This window comes from Taudactylus pleione, unplaced genomic scaffold (assembly GCF_031769625.1).
Source record: "Taudactylus pleione unplaced genomic scaffold, aTauple2 ptg000012l, whole genome shotgun sequence".
Classification (NCBI taxonomy): Eukaryota; Metazoa; Chordata; class Amphibia; order Anura; family Myobatrachidae; genus Taudactylus; species Taudactylus pleione.
Window position 1 is genome coordinate 21,877,323 of NW_028284415.1, and position 15,576 is coordinate 21,892,898.

Consider the following 15,576-nt stretch of genomic DNA (forward strand, 5'->3'; position numbering starts at 1 on the left):
TGCGAGGTATGGTGCGTACGCTATGGCATACTGCGACATATGGGTCAAGATGACCAAAGGATGTATGAAACAATTTCCCAAGATTGGCAGTTTTGATTCAGAGGTATTGAGTAATGTAAGAGATAACATATGGTTAATTAGATCACTGAACAAAAGGGTTAAATACAATGATTGTTTAAAACTGTGGCAACACGAGGGTATTATGTGGCAACGTAGCATACGCACACCGGAAGGTAGCGTTACTATGCAAAAGAAAGTGATCGCAAGCGCACCCCTGTCGCCTTATGCGGCTGGGGGTGATAGTACAGCTGATACCAAAAACAAAAAAACATAATAAGATTCATATCCTGTGTAAAGGCATTTTTAAAGGTAATGTTTCTGAAGAAGATAATGAACCCACTGTAATTTCAGCCATTGCCCCTGCTATTAACATGCAAGAAGTACCACGCAGACAAGGAAGGGGAGTGGTCCCACTAGCAGGGGCAGCGGCTGAAATTGGTGAAATTAAATGCTAGTGTAGAAAGTAATGGTTTGAAGAAATATTTCAAAATGTATTGAGAACAATTACGTTAGTTTAATGTGTGGTCAATCAAAATAATTTACCATGGCCATAAAGGGGCAATTGTTAACATTTTAGATATTTAGGTGGTTATTCATAATTTTGGAATGTTAGGATTCTGACCATAGTGGATGTTTTACATACATAATACTTCATAGAAACGATTTTGAATGTACTATATGTGTTAAGTTTATGCAGCTTTAGTTATTGTGCATTTTGGGAAGATCAGGTGTCCTTGTTTACAGTAAATATTGAGATTAGGATATGTTAATAAGAGCAGGTTTTTATTTGGTCTACTTGGAGGTTTAGACAATAGATTAATTTGTTGTTTACAAGAGGTTCACTTTGCTCAAGTATTGACCAAAATTAGGATTCTAGGTTACAATAGATGGAATGTTAACTTGGTTATAAGGTGGTGTCTCAATAGAAAGGCAATCCAGCAATGAATTCTAAGTTTTCTTTCCAAAAAGATTATTTTTACAGGACTGAAGTCACAATGAACAGCAGGCTCTATTGTTGAAGAAATGGTGACTCTTGGTTATTCAAGGTACCCTATTAACCCTTTCTGTGCTGCCTATATCATATCTGCAATAACACACTACATAACCATAAAAAAAAATAAACACACTCACACTTGGTAAAATAGATCTTTTTATACCCCACCATCCCAATTTAAAACAACACAAATCACACAACCCACACATGCACATACATACACAAATAATTATTTTCTCTGATAAGATTGCTTTCCATAATTTATCTCTAGACTAGTAGACAGGCCGGAAGTGCAGGTGAATAATTAACATTCCCTTAAAGATATACAGTATATCATATATCCCCCCCCACCATACGCATGTACACTTCTCACACATATATTCATGGTATTTAACTCCATTTATTCTGTTTAATTCACCCTGCAGCATATCTGTAGTGAAACTTGTGCATTAAGGTCACATATTACACATTGGCACATGTACAGTGCGTGTCTTAAAGTACTAGAGAATTGGATCATATAGCAGGTTTGCAATGAATCCTGTAATAACCGTTCTATATATACTAGTGAGCAGAATGGTTGATAAAGACTGAATAGCAGATTGGCGAAGTCTGTAATAAATGTAAAAATGGATAATTTCATTTAAGATGCCACAGATGTTAGGATGTCTGAATTGTTTTCCTTTAGGTAAACAGGTCATGTTGTAAGTATATATGACTGCAGGAAATCTGATATTTAGACAGCGATATATGTAACATTATAGATATTAAGCACAATGTGATATGCGTAATACTCAGAACGTTGGACATGAGATATTCCTTAGAAGTAGGGATATCATATGAAAAGCAGGAATAAGGAAATCTAGGTTTGTCATTACTGCAGTAAATAAAGTAACGTCCTTATGACTACAGGTGATAATGGGTTTAACCTTTATGCTTATAGCAATGTTTATGGTATATGCAATTGTTCTTAAGACTGAATATGGTATAATATGGGTTAAAAACAGACAGGTAGTATAAAATATTGCTTATTTTAAAATCCCAGGTGTATACAGATAAAGTATAATGGTATAAATATGTATATCAGAGTAGATGATTCTAAAATCCCCTAGTGGAAATAGGTAAGTAGTGCAACCCCTGACCAAATTCATAGGAATTGAAAGTTGGGTGAACAAGGTTTTTTTTTTTTGTAGAATCTTGGAAATATATTAATAGCTGAAAATACTGAATACTGAAAAGAAACAGTTTTTAGAGATTGTTAGTAACAGGCACAAACGTGATATTTTTGTGTTTATAAATCCCTGTAAAATCTAGTTAAATTGCGATGTAGGTATTAAGGATAACCCTATGGTGGAGGTTTCATTTACCAAAACAGGGGGATTGCCATAGATCATAAAATTATGCATATGATCATACTGTTTTGAAACTATTGCAGTGACAATAACTCAGTGGAATATCTGTTTTTTTCTCTCAAAAACACCTGTTGTAATTTTAATGTTTTACCTCATGTGACCTGTAGGGACACTCACAGGTCCTAGGAGGAGGAGTAGTAGAAGGGGAAATACACATCCATTTCCCAGCAGAGGTGGTAATGCCTGGAATTACTAAGGGTTTTCAATGAAAAAAAAATACATTTAAGGTTGTTTTAAGATGGTCTTATATTTAAACAGGTTCCACAGGATGATTTTCTTTTATTACTAAATGACTTGGGTATATCTATTAAGTTTGTATGTTGAGAATAGATAGGAATTAGTTACATATTGACATGCCTGTATTATGTATACTAACGTTTCTTTCTATTTTCTCGGAACATCGGAATGCAGGCCAAAGTGTATCAAAGAGCCCAAGACTTCTCTGATTCTCAAGAATTAATACACAGAGTATTGTCAGGAGAAAAAGGGGTGGGGGGTTATTGTTATATGGGTATTTGAAGGTTGGAAATTTAGAATTTCCCAGATTAGGGATATTGTTTTTGGAGATTTTCATCGAAAATGAGAACAACAAAGGCATTGTAGGATCTTGGATGACACCTAGTGGAGGAAACTATGTAAAGTTGAGTCTGTAACACTCGTCAATGTTAGTGATTTTTGGAAACTTCAATATGGAGTAGACAAAATTCTAAATTATCACACTGGGTGGGGATGGACAGCTAACGCTCATAGAATCTGCTTTTCATCCATGTAGGTAAATCAAGTCAACAGCAGGATATCTGAAGACTGCGGACGGGACACAGATTGGAAGGACGGGACACAGATCATCCAAAACAGATGTCCAAGATGACAACACTCCAGAAGCGCGCCCTCACCCCAGTTGGCGAAGATAACATCATAGGAACAACTATAGGCTTTTGATTCCAAATGTTAAATATTAGGAAAGGGTTTGGTTCACATATGAAAGATTTTTTTATCCTGACATACACACAAGCAAGGTTTTCTTTTTCCATCTACATATGTGAAGCAGGAGAGGACCGTTACTTCTCCACTCTTTCATTACTTTTTATTTGGAACTGTGAAAATTACATTATGATTCTCTCCAAACTGAATTTTCTCTCTTTTACCACCTGTGCGATCAACATACATAACACATACACTAATATGATGATGAACTGCATTATACTCCTGAAATTGAAAGTACCATCAGATAATAAAATATAATTAGGTTTAGTCATAAATAATTGTATGTACAGTAAAGGTTACACCAGACATCATAGATAATGTAGTCTCAATTTCCCCAAACATTCTTTATAGGTTAGATTAATTCCCACATCCTACCAATGGTCCCCTATAGATCCGCAAATTGCATATAAGGGTTGTTCTACCCTTTCCTGAGGTGCATTATTGACGGTTCAATGACCGATTTGTGTCATACCGTATGGAACATTAGATAATAATTTATGTCTGACTAAAAATGTTAAGAACAGAATATGATAGTGTTTTGTTTGCTATCAAAGTCAGATGATTGGATGGAATCATTTATACAATTATTATCTGTCAACACAATCGTCCCTCGTCCGATAGCATGTGAACGGCACGCTACTGCGTGCCGGTGCGAAAACAACACAATTACACATATACGCGCACACATATACACACACACTCACTTATTAAAAGTTTTCCACACATTATAAATAATAACTAGAGTTATTAGAGGTATTGTTAGCTAATAAATACGATGTAAAATGTATTTATAAGTGATCTAAGGTTCAGAATACAGTGGTCATGTCATGTTTGGTATCATACTAAATCTGTTTATTTGCAGACATCCGTTTCTATCAGCAAAGAGATCGCACCGTGCGTACACTAGTTTTGGATAATAGGGAGTTACTGATTAGAATGCTATTTTCTGTATGTAGTGTTGTAGCCAGTTTAAACTCATTCTTCGGTGGGAAAACGCACAATAGAGACTGTTGGAGAACTGACCCATACCCCTGATGACACTGTGTGAACTGACCAATAACCAGACTGACTTGGAGTCGGGACTAATGAAAACCTGCCAACTGTGTCCTTTGTTTCCAATGTAAACTGAATTGTATATATACCTGTGTCCTGAGTCCAGCACTCAGTCATCTCCATTTTGTGACTGCAGGTTTCAGGACTGAATGACTGCATGCTGGATTCAGTGCGCTAGCGTATGTATGGGCTGTACTATGTATTTTTCTATGTTATTTTATCTGAATTGTTAAACTACTTTATTTGTTACCCCTTTTCATATAAAATAACTTTTTGTGCTTTGGAACCACAAATGCGATTGGAAAGCAATTTCTTTTATAAGGAGATGGCATTAATATAAAGCATTATGTATAGTGAAGGATGTCTTATGCCATATGTCTTGCAATGCATTATATTGTATGTTTGATTATGTTTGATGGTGTATTGTGTTTAAGCTGTGCTGCGACACAGTACACTTGTATGTATGGTTTATGTATTTTTTTTGCTATCTTTATATTATTAAAGAATGCTTTTTCAATCAAAAATCTGTTCTTATCAGTTTAATATCTGATACACCCCCTATCTGGGGGCCATATATTAAATGGATTTTTAGAACAGGGAGATGGAAGAAGAGCTTGCTCTGTCCACTCCACACATTGACCTGGTATTGCATTACTTCCAGGACCTATGCACCTTTCCTATTCTACCTCACAAGAAAAAGTACAGTATTTGTGTAGATGCACTAAAGACCTTACGTATGAATAAAAATGTGTCAATTTTTATTGATATGCTTTAAAATATTATGAAGAACATATTCCAATGGTGATATAATAAAAGTGTGTTAAAAGGTATTACAAAACCGGTAGCTGCTGTGTTTTCCCTGTTATTGTAATACAATAAAGGCTAAATTAACCGTCACTATATATTCTGTTTCATGTCTAGGGATCATATGTGACTATTTACATTGCTATTTCCCAATAAAGGAAAATTAATTCCAAATATAGTGTTCTAGTTTCTTGTGTCTTTCCTATTTATTTCAATAATACCACTATGTTTTAAATATGACAGACACTAAGGAATGTTAGATTACATACTGTAGTATCAGTTTCCAAGAAACCTGATATAGCAATGTAATGACAATGTTGCACTATTATATCAATACAGCACTAGTTGTAGTCTGTGTAAATTATCACAAGACAAATCTAATATATTTAGAAGGGTATTTATGTTGAATGATAACAGGTAAGTATATTAACCATAAGGATAAGATGCAATCTATAAATTATCCCCTTGATGTCATATAACCGGTTCTTTTAAAGAGCAGTCTATGTATGCTCACTAGCCTTCTGGTATATTTCCTACCATACTGTGGGGGGTGCATAAGATTGCTTGATTAGAACATTCCTTATTTTAGTAGGAGTCTGACATCAATACAGTGTTCTCTTGTAACATGCCATTTATTTCGTATATATATTTACTTCTGTTAAATCATTCACATATAATCAGATTCTATTTTCTATTTGTAGCTCCAATATAATAATAGGATCTACCTAGAATCTCAAATAAGCCACTCTATATGATCTATTCAGATTTCTCAGCAATATATATTTGGTGTGGTGGTAGAAGAAGGTAGGTGTTTGTTGTTAGTGTATTATATGGGGTGGAGGGTAGGGATCATGAATATTTATGCACAAAGAAAAAAAGGAAGGATTTAAAGAAAATGAAGGTGTTTATTCCAAGTAGAATACGAATAGTGGTGATATGGGATTTTAACTATACCATAGATAAGGGAATTGGGGTAGGTGTAGGGGTTAATAATATTTATAGTACAGAAAACATGCTAAAACAAATTATTTATGATTTTTTTTTGGTGGATATCTGATCAAGCCACTCCTTTTGGCTGATAGTATCTACATTGGACTACATGTTTCCCTCTAAGGGAATGGTATGCAAGAGGTATAAGCAGCGAAAGACAATTTATTCAGATCTTGAATCTATTAAGTGTGTAATGGAAGGTCAGTTGGAAGGAGTGTATGGGAAAAGTTTTTGGAAATTGAATGTAAGTATGTTGGAGGTTGAAGAAGTGAAAAAGGATTTTGGTGTGGCATATAGAAGATGGGTGAGACAAAAGGGAGAATTCCAAAATATTTTGTGTTGGTGGGATTGGATAAAAATTAGTATAAAACAGTTCTTTAGAAAATGGGGTTATAGGCTTGCTAGTAGGAAGAGGAAGTTGTTTGACAATGCAAATAATAGTGTGTGTCCTAACTGTATAAAATGAGAAAACTGGGTATAGATGTTGATAATGAGGTTGTGTATGAGAAAGAGGTGTTTAAAAGTGTTATATGGAAAAGGGAAGAGATTGTTTTTTTAGAGCTAAAGTTGAGAGAATGGAGAAGGATGCAAAATGTTCTAGATTTTTCTTTAAGAAGGTATGTGAGGGAAATCACATATGGATGGAGTGTTAGATAAGAGTTGATGTGAGAAAAAAGGGGAGAGTGTGATGAAGCTGGTTGAGGAGTTTAACAGAGAATTGTTATATACGAGAAAAGAATGCTATGACAGTATGGAAAGGGAAATAATGAGTGTATTGAGTGAGAAAGTGAATGTGAATGAAAGAGAAGGTCTGATATGCGTTATAAGTAAGAATGAGGTTAAAAGGGTGTTGCCGCCTGCTGGGAGAAATAAGACACTGGGTTTGGATGGTTTGGTTTGTGGCTAAGATACATTGATGACCTTCTAATCATCTGGGAAGGGACGATTCATCTTTTTGAAGAATTCTTGGACAAATTGAATTATAACAACCTTAATTTGAAACGAACATATGAAGCTAGCAAAACTAGGATTAACTTCCTAGATATTTGCCTAACCATAGAGGAGGACGGACATATTTCATCTGACTTATTTTGGAAGAAAACATCTATAAATAGTATCTTGCATTATGGGAGCTCACACTTCCCACCTGTTTTAAAGGGTCTTTCAAAGGGGGAATTCTTTCGCCTAAAACAAAACTGTTCAGAGGAACAGACATTTCAAACAAGGGAAACAGTACTCAGTAAAAGATTGAGATCCCGGGAATACAGTCATAGAACTATAAAACAGGCATACACTAGAGACCAATTACTAACTCCTAAAATAAAAAATGAGAACAAAGAACAGCAGAGCATTAGGTTTGTAGGTACATCTGTAACCTTGCAACTAATCTGGTCTCTTTGGTATGTGATTGGATGAATACATCCATTTTCGATTGTTCATCCCTTATAGGTTTTATATACCTTGCATAGTAGCCCTGGTCATGTGATCGGGTAGCTTATACAGTATATTGACATACGATTTATATTGTGTGAAGTACTATCCTTTGCCCCTTTCACATTTGACTTATATGTTTTTACTTTCTGACCTCCCTTTTCATTTGTATGAACATCCTTTTTGATTGTACATACTGTAATCTAAGTTCGGGAATTGGCACTCTATTAGTTGGGGCTGCAAACAATCCACATAATAGGCGATCAATTATTCACTTGATACTGATAATGAGAATAAGCAACCCACATGTGATTGAGGCAGATATATACTAAATAGCCACTGCTGATAGGTTGGCCATCACTGTCAAACCTCCTGATTGGCTAAGAGCATCATATCAGGGGTAAAAAGGATAGCTCTGGTGGACAATTTGGCTTGCCTTGACAAAGCTGATAAGCGGAACGCCGCGTTGGTGGTCTTGCTGTGTTTTTAAAATGTCCTTTGCTCTGTCTCATTAATATTTGTTATATCATTAATATGAACCAATGAACTGCTTGAACCAGCAAATTGATGACTATATATTTCACAGAGGAGTAAGCTTACTCCTAATGACTGTGCTTTTCTTTTCTCTAGTGCACATCATGTTTTGTGATCATATGCTACGATACCTTCCATTCAGCAAAGAATATATATATATATATATATATATATATATATATAGTAATTTGCATATTCAGCTTACCCAGCAGTCCCACTGAGAAATTCTATCCTGAATAAATATTTGGTTTTGGATTAAAACAATGTGGTGGGTTTATAGGAAGAAATACAGATACTAATTTATCAGGGACTAGCATCTACAGTAGCTGGGAATATTTGTGATTGTCTATTTATAAATTTCCAAATTCTCCATTATTTTACAAGCTCATGGGAAAATGTGATATCCGTTAACTATATGATGCATGGTTGTACAAAGAACAGACATAAATGATACTAACAATGTAATTATATTAAAAACTTTATAGAGACTGTCAATTAGGAGGTATGCCCCATCAAACACTGAAGATATATACATTTGTAATATGTATCTAAATATGTTGGTTCACTAGCTGACCCATATGAACCTTATCTAACCAGATAGAAATGTAATCTAGATAATGTATGAATTTTGTGCAGTTGTTTGTCTTACATTTTATGTACACCCAGTCTTACAAATATGGTGTTATGAACCTGAATTAATAGAGGTTCTGGATATGGAATGACACCATGAACTTATATATGTAGTCCATGTTGGCACTGTGATTAAACACAGGTCAAGGTTATATTTTTAAGAATGAAAGTATGAATGATACCATGAAAGAGGTGGTAGTGGTCCTGATTCATAATAAAGGTGATAAGAGTCTTGGCAAATTGGCATCCTATCACATTGCTAAATGCTGATTATAAAGTCTTTGCAAAATGTTTAGCGTGCAGAATGAAGGAAGTGATTGGGGAAGAACAAGTGTGTGTGGTGCCTGGACGACGTGTGCATGATAATCTAATGTTATTTCGGGGTGATTATTTTGGAAGGAAACAAGAGTTTGTGATGGCTTTGGATTTTGAGATGGTGCATGATAGAGTGAATCATAATTTTATGTATCAAATGTTAGTAGGAATGGGTTTTCTGAGTGTTTTTGTTGATAGAATTAGAGTTTTGTATGATGGTGCTTTTAGTAGAGTGTTGGTAAATGGTCATCTGCGTGAGCATGTGGAAATTGATTCTGTATGTGGCAAGGATGTCCATTGTCACATATACTTTTTATTTGTGTTTTAGAACCTTTATGTTATTGCGTAAAGATAAAGTTGTGTGTGGTTTCCTAGTGCCTGGGTATAATGGTAAGAGTGTTAAAGCGTTAGCATATATGGATGATGTGGTGGTGGTAGGAGGTAATAAAGCTACTTTGGATAGAGCCAAATTAATACAATTTTTTGTTGGATCCACTTTCAAAGTAAACTGGGAGAAATCCAAAGTGAAAATATTTTCGTGGAAACTATGTATGGGTTATCACTTCTCTGCCTTTTGGCTAATAACAAGTGTTTGGCTGGAAGGTACCTCGGGTCCCTTTACAAGGACCTGAGGCAAATGAAGTGATAGCACCTTGGGTGCTGTTTTGTTTGTGTACAAACCTTTTTTTCTGCAGCATTATGGCTGGTATGAAGAATTCCATTTGTTTCATTGTGTAGGAAGACTACAGGAACAAGCTGTGGAACAGTCTGGGTTGTGCGAGATTCTGGAGAAGCTGGCCGTGATTACAGTGAGTGATATTTTTGTTATACAGGACTTTGCCAGACAAAGGCTGTATAACATTACATTCTACAACAATAGTCTGTGCTTAAATGTGTTTGAGACCCTTAAAGAGAAGAGGACTGAACCCAGCATGGAAAGGGTTATAATGGAGCCCTTGTTTAACAGGCAGGAGATTCCAGGCACTGTGCACCTGCATAATCCTTTTGCCGACATTGCAGTGATTAGAGCCTTCCTATGGAGTTACTGCAGAAAAGTCAGTGAGGAGACCAGAAAGAAAAATGTGCAGGGGGCTTATAATAGAAAATGGAGGTTCTGGAAGACTCTCAAACCAGACCCTAATAATGTGGGGGGCACAAAGCACCCACCAGCAAACTTTACTGTGGCAGGACTAAGAGGATTTCTGTTTTACTCTTGTCAGCCCTCTTTTTGCAGGTCATGTCTTTAATAGGGCCATGTTAAGGAGGAGTGCACAACTGGTGAAACCTGCAGGAACTGTAAAAAGGCAGGACATGAGGCTGCCCAGTGCATGGAGCCCAGGACATGAATGGAGGGGCATAATGCAAGGGACTGTCCTTTGGCAGTGAGGAGAACGTGGATTCAGGAGGATATGAGCAAAATGCAGAGAGAGTTACATACTCAGGTGTCCTGGCTAGCTAGAAGCCAGATGCCCCCTCAGGGGAGTGAGGAAGACCCTACTGTATCTGAAATGGTAGTTGAGGAGGTGGAAACAGACACCTGTGGCTGTGTCTGTAACTGCAGTCTGGCAGAGTGTCTATAGCTGATGCCAGTAGCCTTGCATTGGAGGAGAGTGGGCATGCTCACAAGGGAGTTTCTAGCTTTGCAGTGGAAAACACACAGGATAGTGCTGGCACTGAGACTGGTATAGAGGAGTTTATAATGGTAAACAGGATGGCCAACAAAAGGGAAAAAATCAAGAAGCCATACCTAGAGATAGAAGAGGGTTTAATTCCGGAGTCTCCTAACCCTTATTCATTGTTGAGTGCAATGGACCTGCCTCCAGTGAGTCCTGTGGATTAGTGAGATTAGTCCTTTTTCACCACCCTGTTTTTTTTTTTAGCAGAAGGAGTACTGCGCCAGGAGCTCGTTTTTATAGCACCCGCTCAGGCGTCAGTTGAAACCTGGAAAACAGATAGATTTAAAGTTCAAATTTAAGCAGCGGAGACCAAAACTGCATCTTATGAAATTTCATGAGTCTGCTGCTACTGCGATTCATATATTGCCAGCTATCGGGGAAATGTGAATTGTCTATTAATGCTCATTGTTGTTTTTTTCCATAACTGCTATTACATGTTTATTTTTTTCCTTGGCTGAAATTAAGCCTTAATATTTGTGCTATGCTCTGATGTTTTCTTTATAGGAATTGGCTGGCAGGGATGCCTTGTCTACTTATTTACAAAAACATAAGTCTGAGTATTTTTCTTCTTGGCTACAATGAAATGTAAATGTTTGGTTTATGTATTAATGTTTCTCTTACAGTTGCTGACAGGACTGTTTTGTTCTGTGCATATACTGTATAGGGGCAGATGTATGAAGCTCTGAATAGTGATAAAGTGGAGTGATAAACAACCAATCATCTCCAAACTGTAATTCTTCAAAAACAGCCAGTGACATGACAGTTAGGAGCTGAGTGGCTGGTCATTAATCATTCTCCACTTTCTTTTTCTAGAGCTTCATACATCTGCCCCCATAGCCTTTTACAGTCCTGTGATTTTAACAGGATTGAAGTGTTAAATGTTTATCAAGAATGTTGCTGGTTTTGTTTATTATATTTGTATGCTTATAATATCTACAAAAAGTCAACGTAAATGTATCAATTTTAAGTTTACAACATCTGATAGACAGGTGTTTGGCACAGAATGTGTGTTTCAAGCTGAACTTAAGCTTTATTTTTTGTTTGTTGGGGCTGTAAAAAGAGTTTCTTAATGTTTTTCAAATGCTTTTGTTAAAAGTGTAATCCTTAAATGTAAGGGTATTTAAATCTAGAGTTAGAAGGGCTGCAGTTTTGCAAGAGCTAGCTGATAATGAAGGGGATGTTGTGTGTGTTCAGGAACGTGGGCTTAGTGAACCCCCAATAAATGAGTGGGTTTATGGTGCAGCTGTGTGGTGCTCAGTGTCACGAAAGAACAAAAATGATGGGATTGGTATTTTGCTCAAAAACAAAGAAATTATAGTGGATAATTATGTAATTATTGAAGCTGGAAGGTGCATGTTAGTGACACTTAAGTATAAATATTGTCTCTTTAGGGTGGTTAATATATATGCTCATGTGGGTAGGGCTGAGAGGAAAATCTTATTTGAAAAATATATGTTTTTTTCTGCAAGAGAAAACTCCACTTACAATTGTGGGAGCTTTAGGGGCATATGTAGCAAATTTTGATGCAAGATAAAATTGTGAAATATATCAGCTCCAAACTATCATTTCTTAAAACACAGCCTGCAAAATGTAAGTTAGAAGCTGATTGGTTGGTGATATATATCTCACATCAAGCTTTGATACATATGCCCCTTAAACTGTAACCTGAGGGGACAGACAGATAGCACAGGGAAGATCTTTAATCAGCTCACAGGTGATTTTCAGTTAGTTGATGCAGTAGTTTATTGTAAAATCAAGCGTGTACCTGATACATATCATGCTGATAGGGGAGGCATACACTCTCGGCTGGATTATTGTTTTATATCCAAGGGGTGGGAGGCTGTTAAATATGGTCAAAGGAAAGTCAGTTTTTCAGACCATGAGTGCATTAGATGTGAGGTGGGGTTTAAATCAGACTGTGTGTGGGAGGGGGCTGTGGAAACTAAATATTAGTCTATTGAAGGATGAAGAGATTAAAAAAGCATTTGTGGAACAATATATGAAATGGTCAGAGAGGAAGGGTGAATTCCCAAATATTTAGCTATGGTGGGAATGGGTTAAAGGTTTATGTAAAATTTCTTTAAAAAATGGGGACACAAGAGGGCTATAAGGAAAAGGGTGGAATATAAGATGTGGGGTGATAGGCTAGAATACTTGTACTATAAATTAAGAGAATGATTTTTAGGTGGATAATGAAATAGAAAGCACGAAAGGAAGTGAATAAAATGCTATATGAAGAAGGAAAATAAATTATGTAAAGGCAAAAATAGACAAACTGCAAAATGATGAAAAGTGCACTAGATTCTTTTTTTAAGAAAATTATGGCAAGAAGGGATATGGATGGTTTGCTAGATGAGCAGGGGAGGGAGGTTAACGGTGAGGAAAGGAGAGAGGCTATTGAATGTTTTATGAGCATTTCTAGGCGGATAAAAGTAGGAATGATGGTCTGGTAGAAGAAGTACTAGGTGCAATGGAAAATAAAGTCTATAAAGGAAGATAGATAGGACCTAATGAAAGAAATAAAGGAGGAAGAGGAATCTATTGATTATTAGGTAAATCAAAACCAGGTACTGATGCCAAATATCTCAAGCATATGTATTTTCTTTTGTTTGTAGATGTACAGATCCAGTTGTTAGCTTTGTGGTATTTCTTGCTTGCTTGTTTAATTTTTTGCTAGCCATTCAAGTGGGAGGGTATTGGGGGTTGTATGTAATCATTGCATACACATGCCATGTTTTATTATTTAAAAGCCTTTATTAGGCTGTAGTGCCTGCCATAGTGCAAAATTTAAAAGTGCATTTTAAACACAATTTTGGCATTATATCGGCGTTAAACCAAAGTCAAATAGAAGGATAACGCTCCAACTCCAAACCCACCAGAAATCAAAATATTAACAAGGCCAATGTAACAAAGTGTTGATGAGAGAGAAAATTATGAGATATAAATCACCAACCAATCAGCTTCTAAATGTAGGCTGTGTTTGAAAAATGACAGTTAGGAGCTGATTGGTTAATACTTTCTCTCTCACAATTTTATCTCTCCTCAAGCATAATCAAGAAATGTGAGTGTAAAATCTCTTTACTACAAACACCTGCTGTCTGCATAACCAGGACATTCATCACTGGACTGTAAGAACTTTACTTTCTAATATTTGTGCTGGATCTCTGGTTTTACAAATACCTCAAAGCATTCTGTATTGTGTGTCAATTTCAGTTTTCTTCTTAGAAATAATGTCTTATTACCTTAGTCCTTTGCCTTGCCTCATGTCATCTATCTTCTAACAGTCTTCTTTAACATTCTATTTCTCCACTTTTACTCCCCTCAATAATAAACTTTGGTATTGTGCAGACACCTTTTTCTCCACTGTACTCACTTGCTTTTCTGCAAAATCTCCTGCACTTTCACTCACATTCATACTTTATTCCTTCTTTCAGCTATCTCCCCCTATTCACATCACCCACACCATGACCTTGCTTTCTTCCACTTCCCCCTTCACTCAGTTTCTACCCAATCCTCTGCTCTGAGTCCTGTCACCTTTATCCTTTCCTCCTTGAATCCTCTACCTCCTCCTTCCCTTATCTCCCCTCCTCTGTCTGCCTTCTTCCCTTTCCTATTACACCAATTTCATTCTCTTCTAGCTCTGCTGGGTCCTACTAACCCACCGCTAATCCCTCCTCCAAACTTACTCTCCATGTCACCCCACCTACATCACATTAAAATTCCCCCCTACCCACCACCTAAACGTTCCCTTTCCAGCACTGGTGCCTGCACAATCTCTCTACTCTATTCATCTCAGTCCCCCAAATTAATCTCACCTACTCGTTACAGTAATCCTGACAATCTCATTCATATCTCTCCAACAAACACTGTCCCTCTATCCTGTGCCCTCTGGAATGCCAGATCAGTCTGTAATAAACTGGTTCCCACCCATGACCTTTCAATCTCCAACAACTTGCATCTCCTAGCCATTACTGAAACCTGGATTTCACCCTCTAACACCACTTTTCCTGCAACTCTCCCGTAAGGGGCCTCACCTTCTCTCACACCCCTCGACCTGGGGGTCGCCATGGCGGTAGTGTTGGGGTCCTTCTATCCCCTGGTTACTCCTACCAACTCATACCCTCTAAACCATCCCTTACACATTCTACATTTGAGGTTCATGCTTTACAGCTATTCCAACCTGTCATTTACCATCCCCCTGGCCCTCCCTCCAAATTTTTTCAAAACTTTGCATCCTGGATCCCTCACTTTCTCTCCTCAAACCTTCCCTCCATTATCCTAGATGACTTCAATATTCCAAAATACACTTGATATCCCCACTGAATATATTTTCTTCCAAACTCCTTACCCTCATATCTTCATTTGGTCTCTCCCAATGGACCTCCTCACACTCCCATCTGTGTGGGAATTCACTTGATCTGGTCTTGTGATATTTCAGATTACTCCAATTCCCCATTACCCTTCTCTGACCATCACCTTCTCTCTTTCAACTTATCCCTCTCTCCTCCTCCACCTCCTAAGACCACCATCACTAAGCACAGATCCACACCTCAACCCTGGCATTCCAAATGCACCAGATACCTGCAAAAGTGTTCAGAAACTGCCGAGCGACAGTGGAGAAGGTCACACTCTGAGGCTGATTTTCTCTATTTCAAATGTGGGCTCTCATCTTACAGTGCTGCCATTTCCCTCTCTA

At 37.1% G+C, this 15,576-nt stretch overlaps 1 protein-coding gene and 1 pseudogene across 5 annotated transcripts in view; both read left to right on the top strand.

Moving 5' to 3' along the window:
* Positions 1-15,576, top strand: part of LOC148542537 (uncharacterized) — a 58,136-nt gene that overhangs the window by 24,456 nt on the left and 18,104 nt on the right. For all 5 annotated transcript variants that reach the window (XR_015877846.1, XR_015877847.1, XR_015877848.1 and 2 more), the window contains one exon: positions 9,943-10,013. Coding sequence is in view for 1 of the 5 variants with exons in the window: in XM_088468936.1 (XP_088325062.1) it covers positions 9,943-10,013 (71 nt within the window). In the remaining 4 variants the exon portion in view is untranslated. The remainder of the gene's footprint in view (positions 1-9,942; positions 10,014-15,576) is intronic.
* LOC148542542 (U2 spliceosomal RNA) lies at positions 5,005-5,177 on the top strand (annotated as a pseudogene).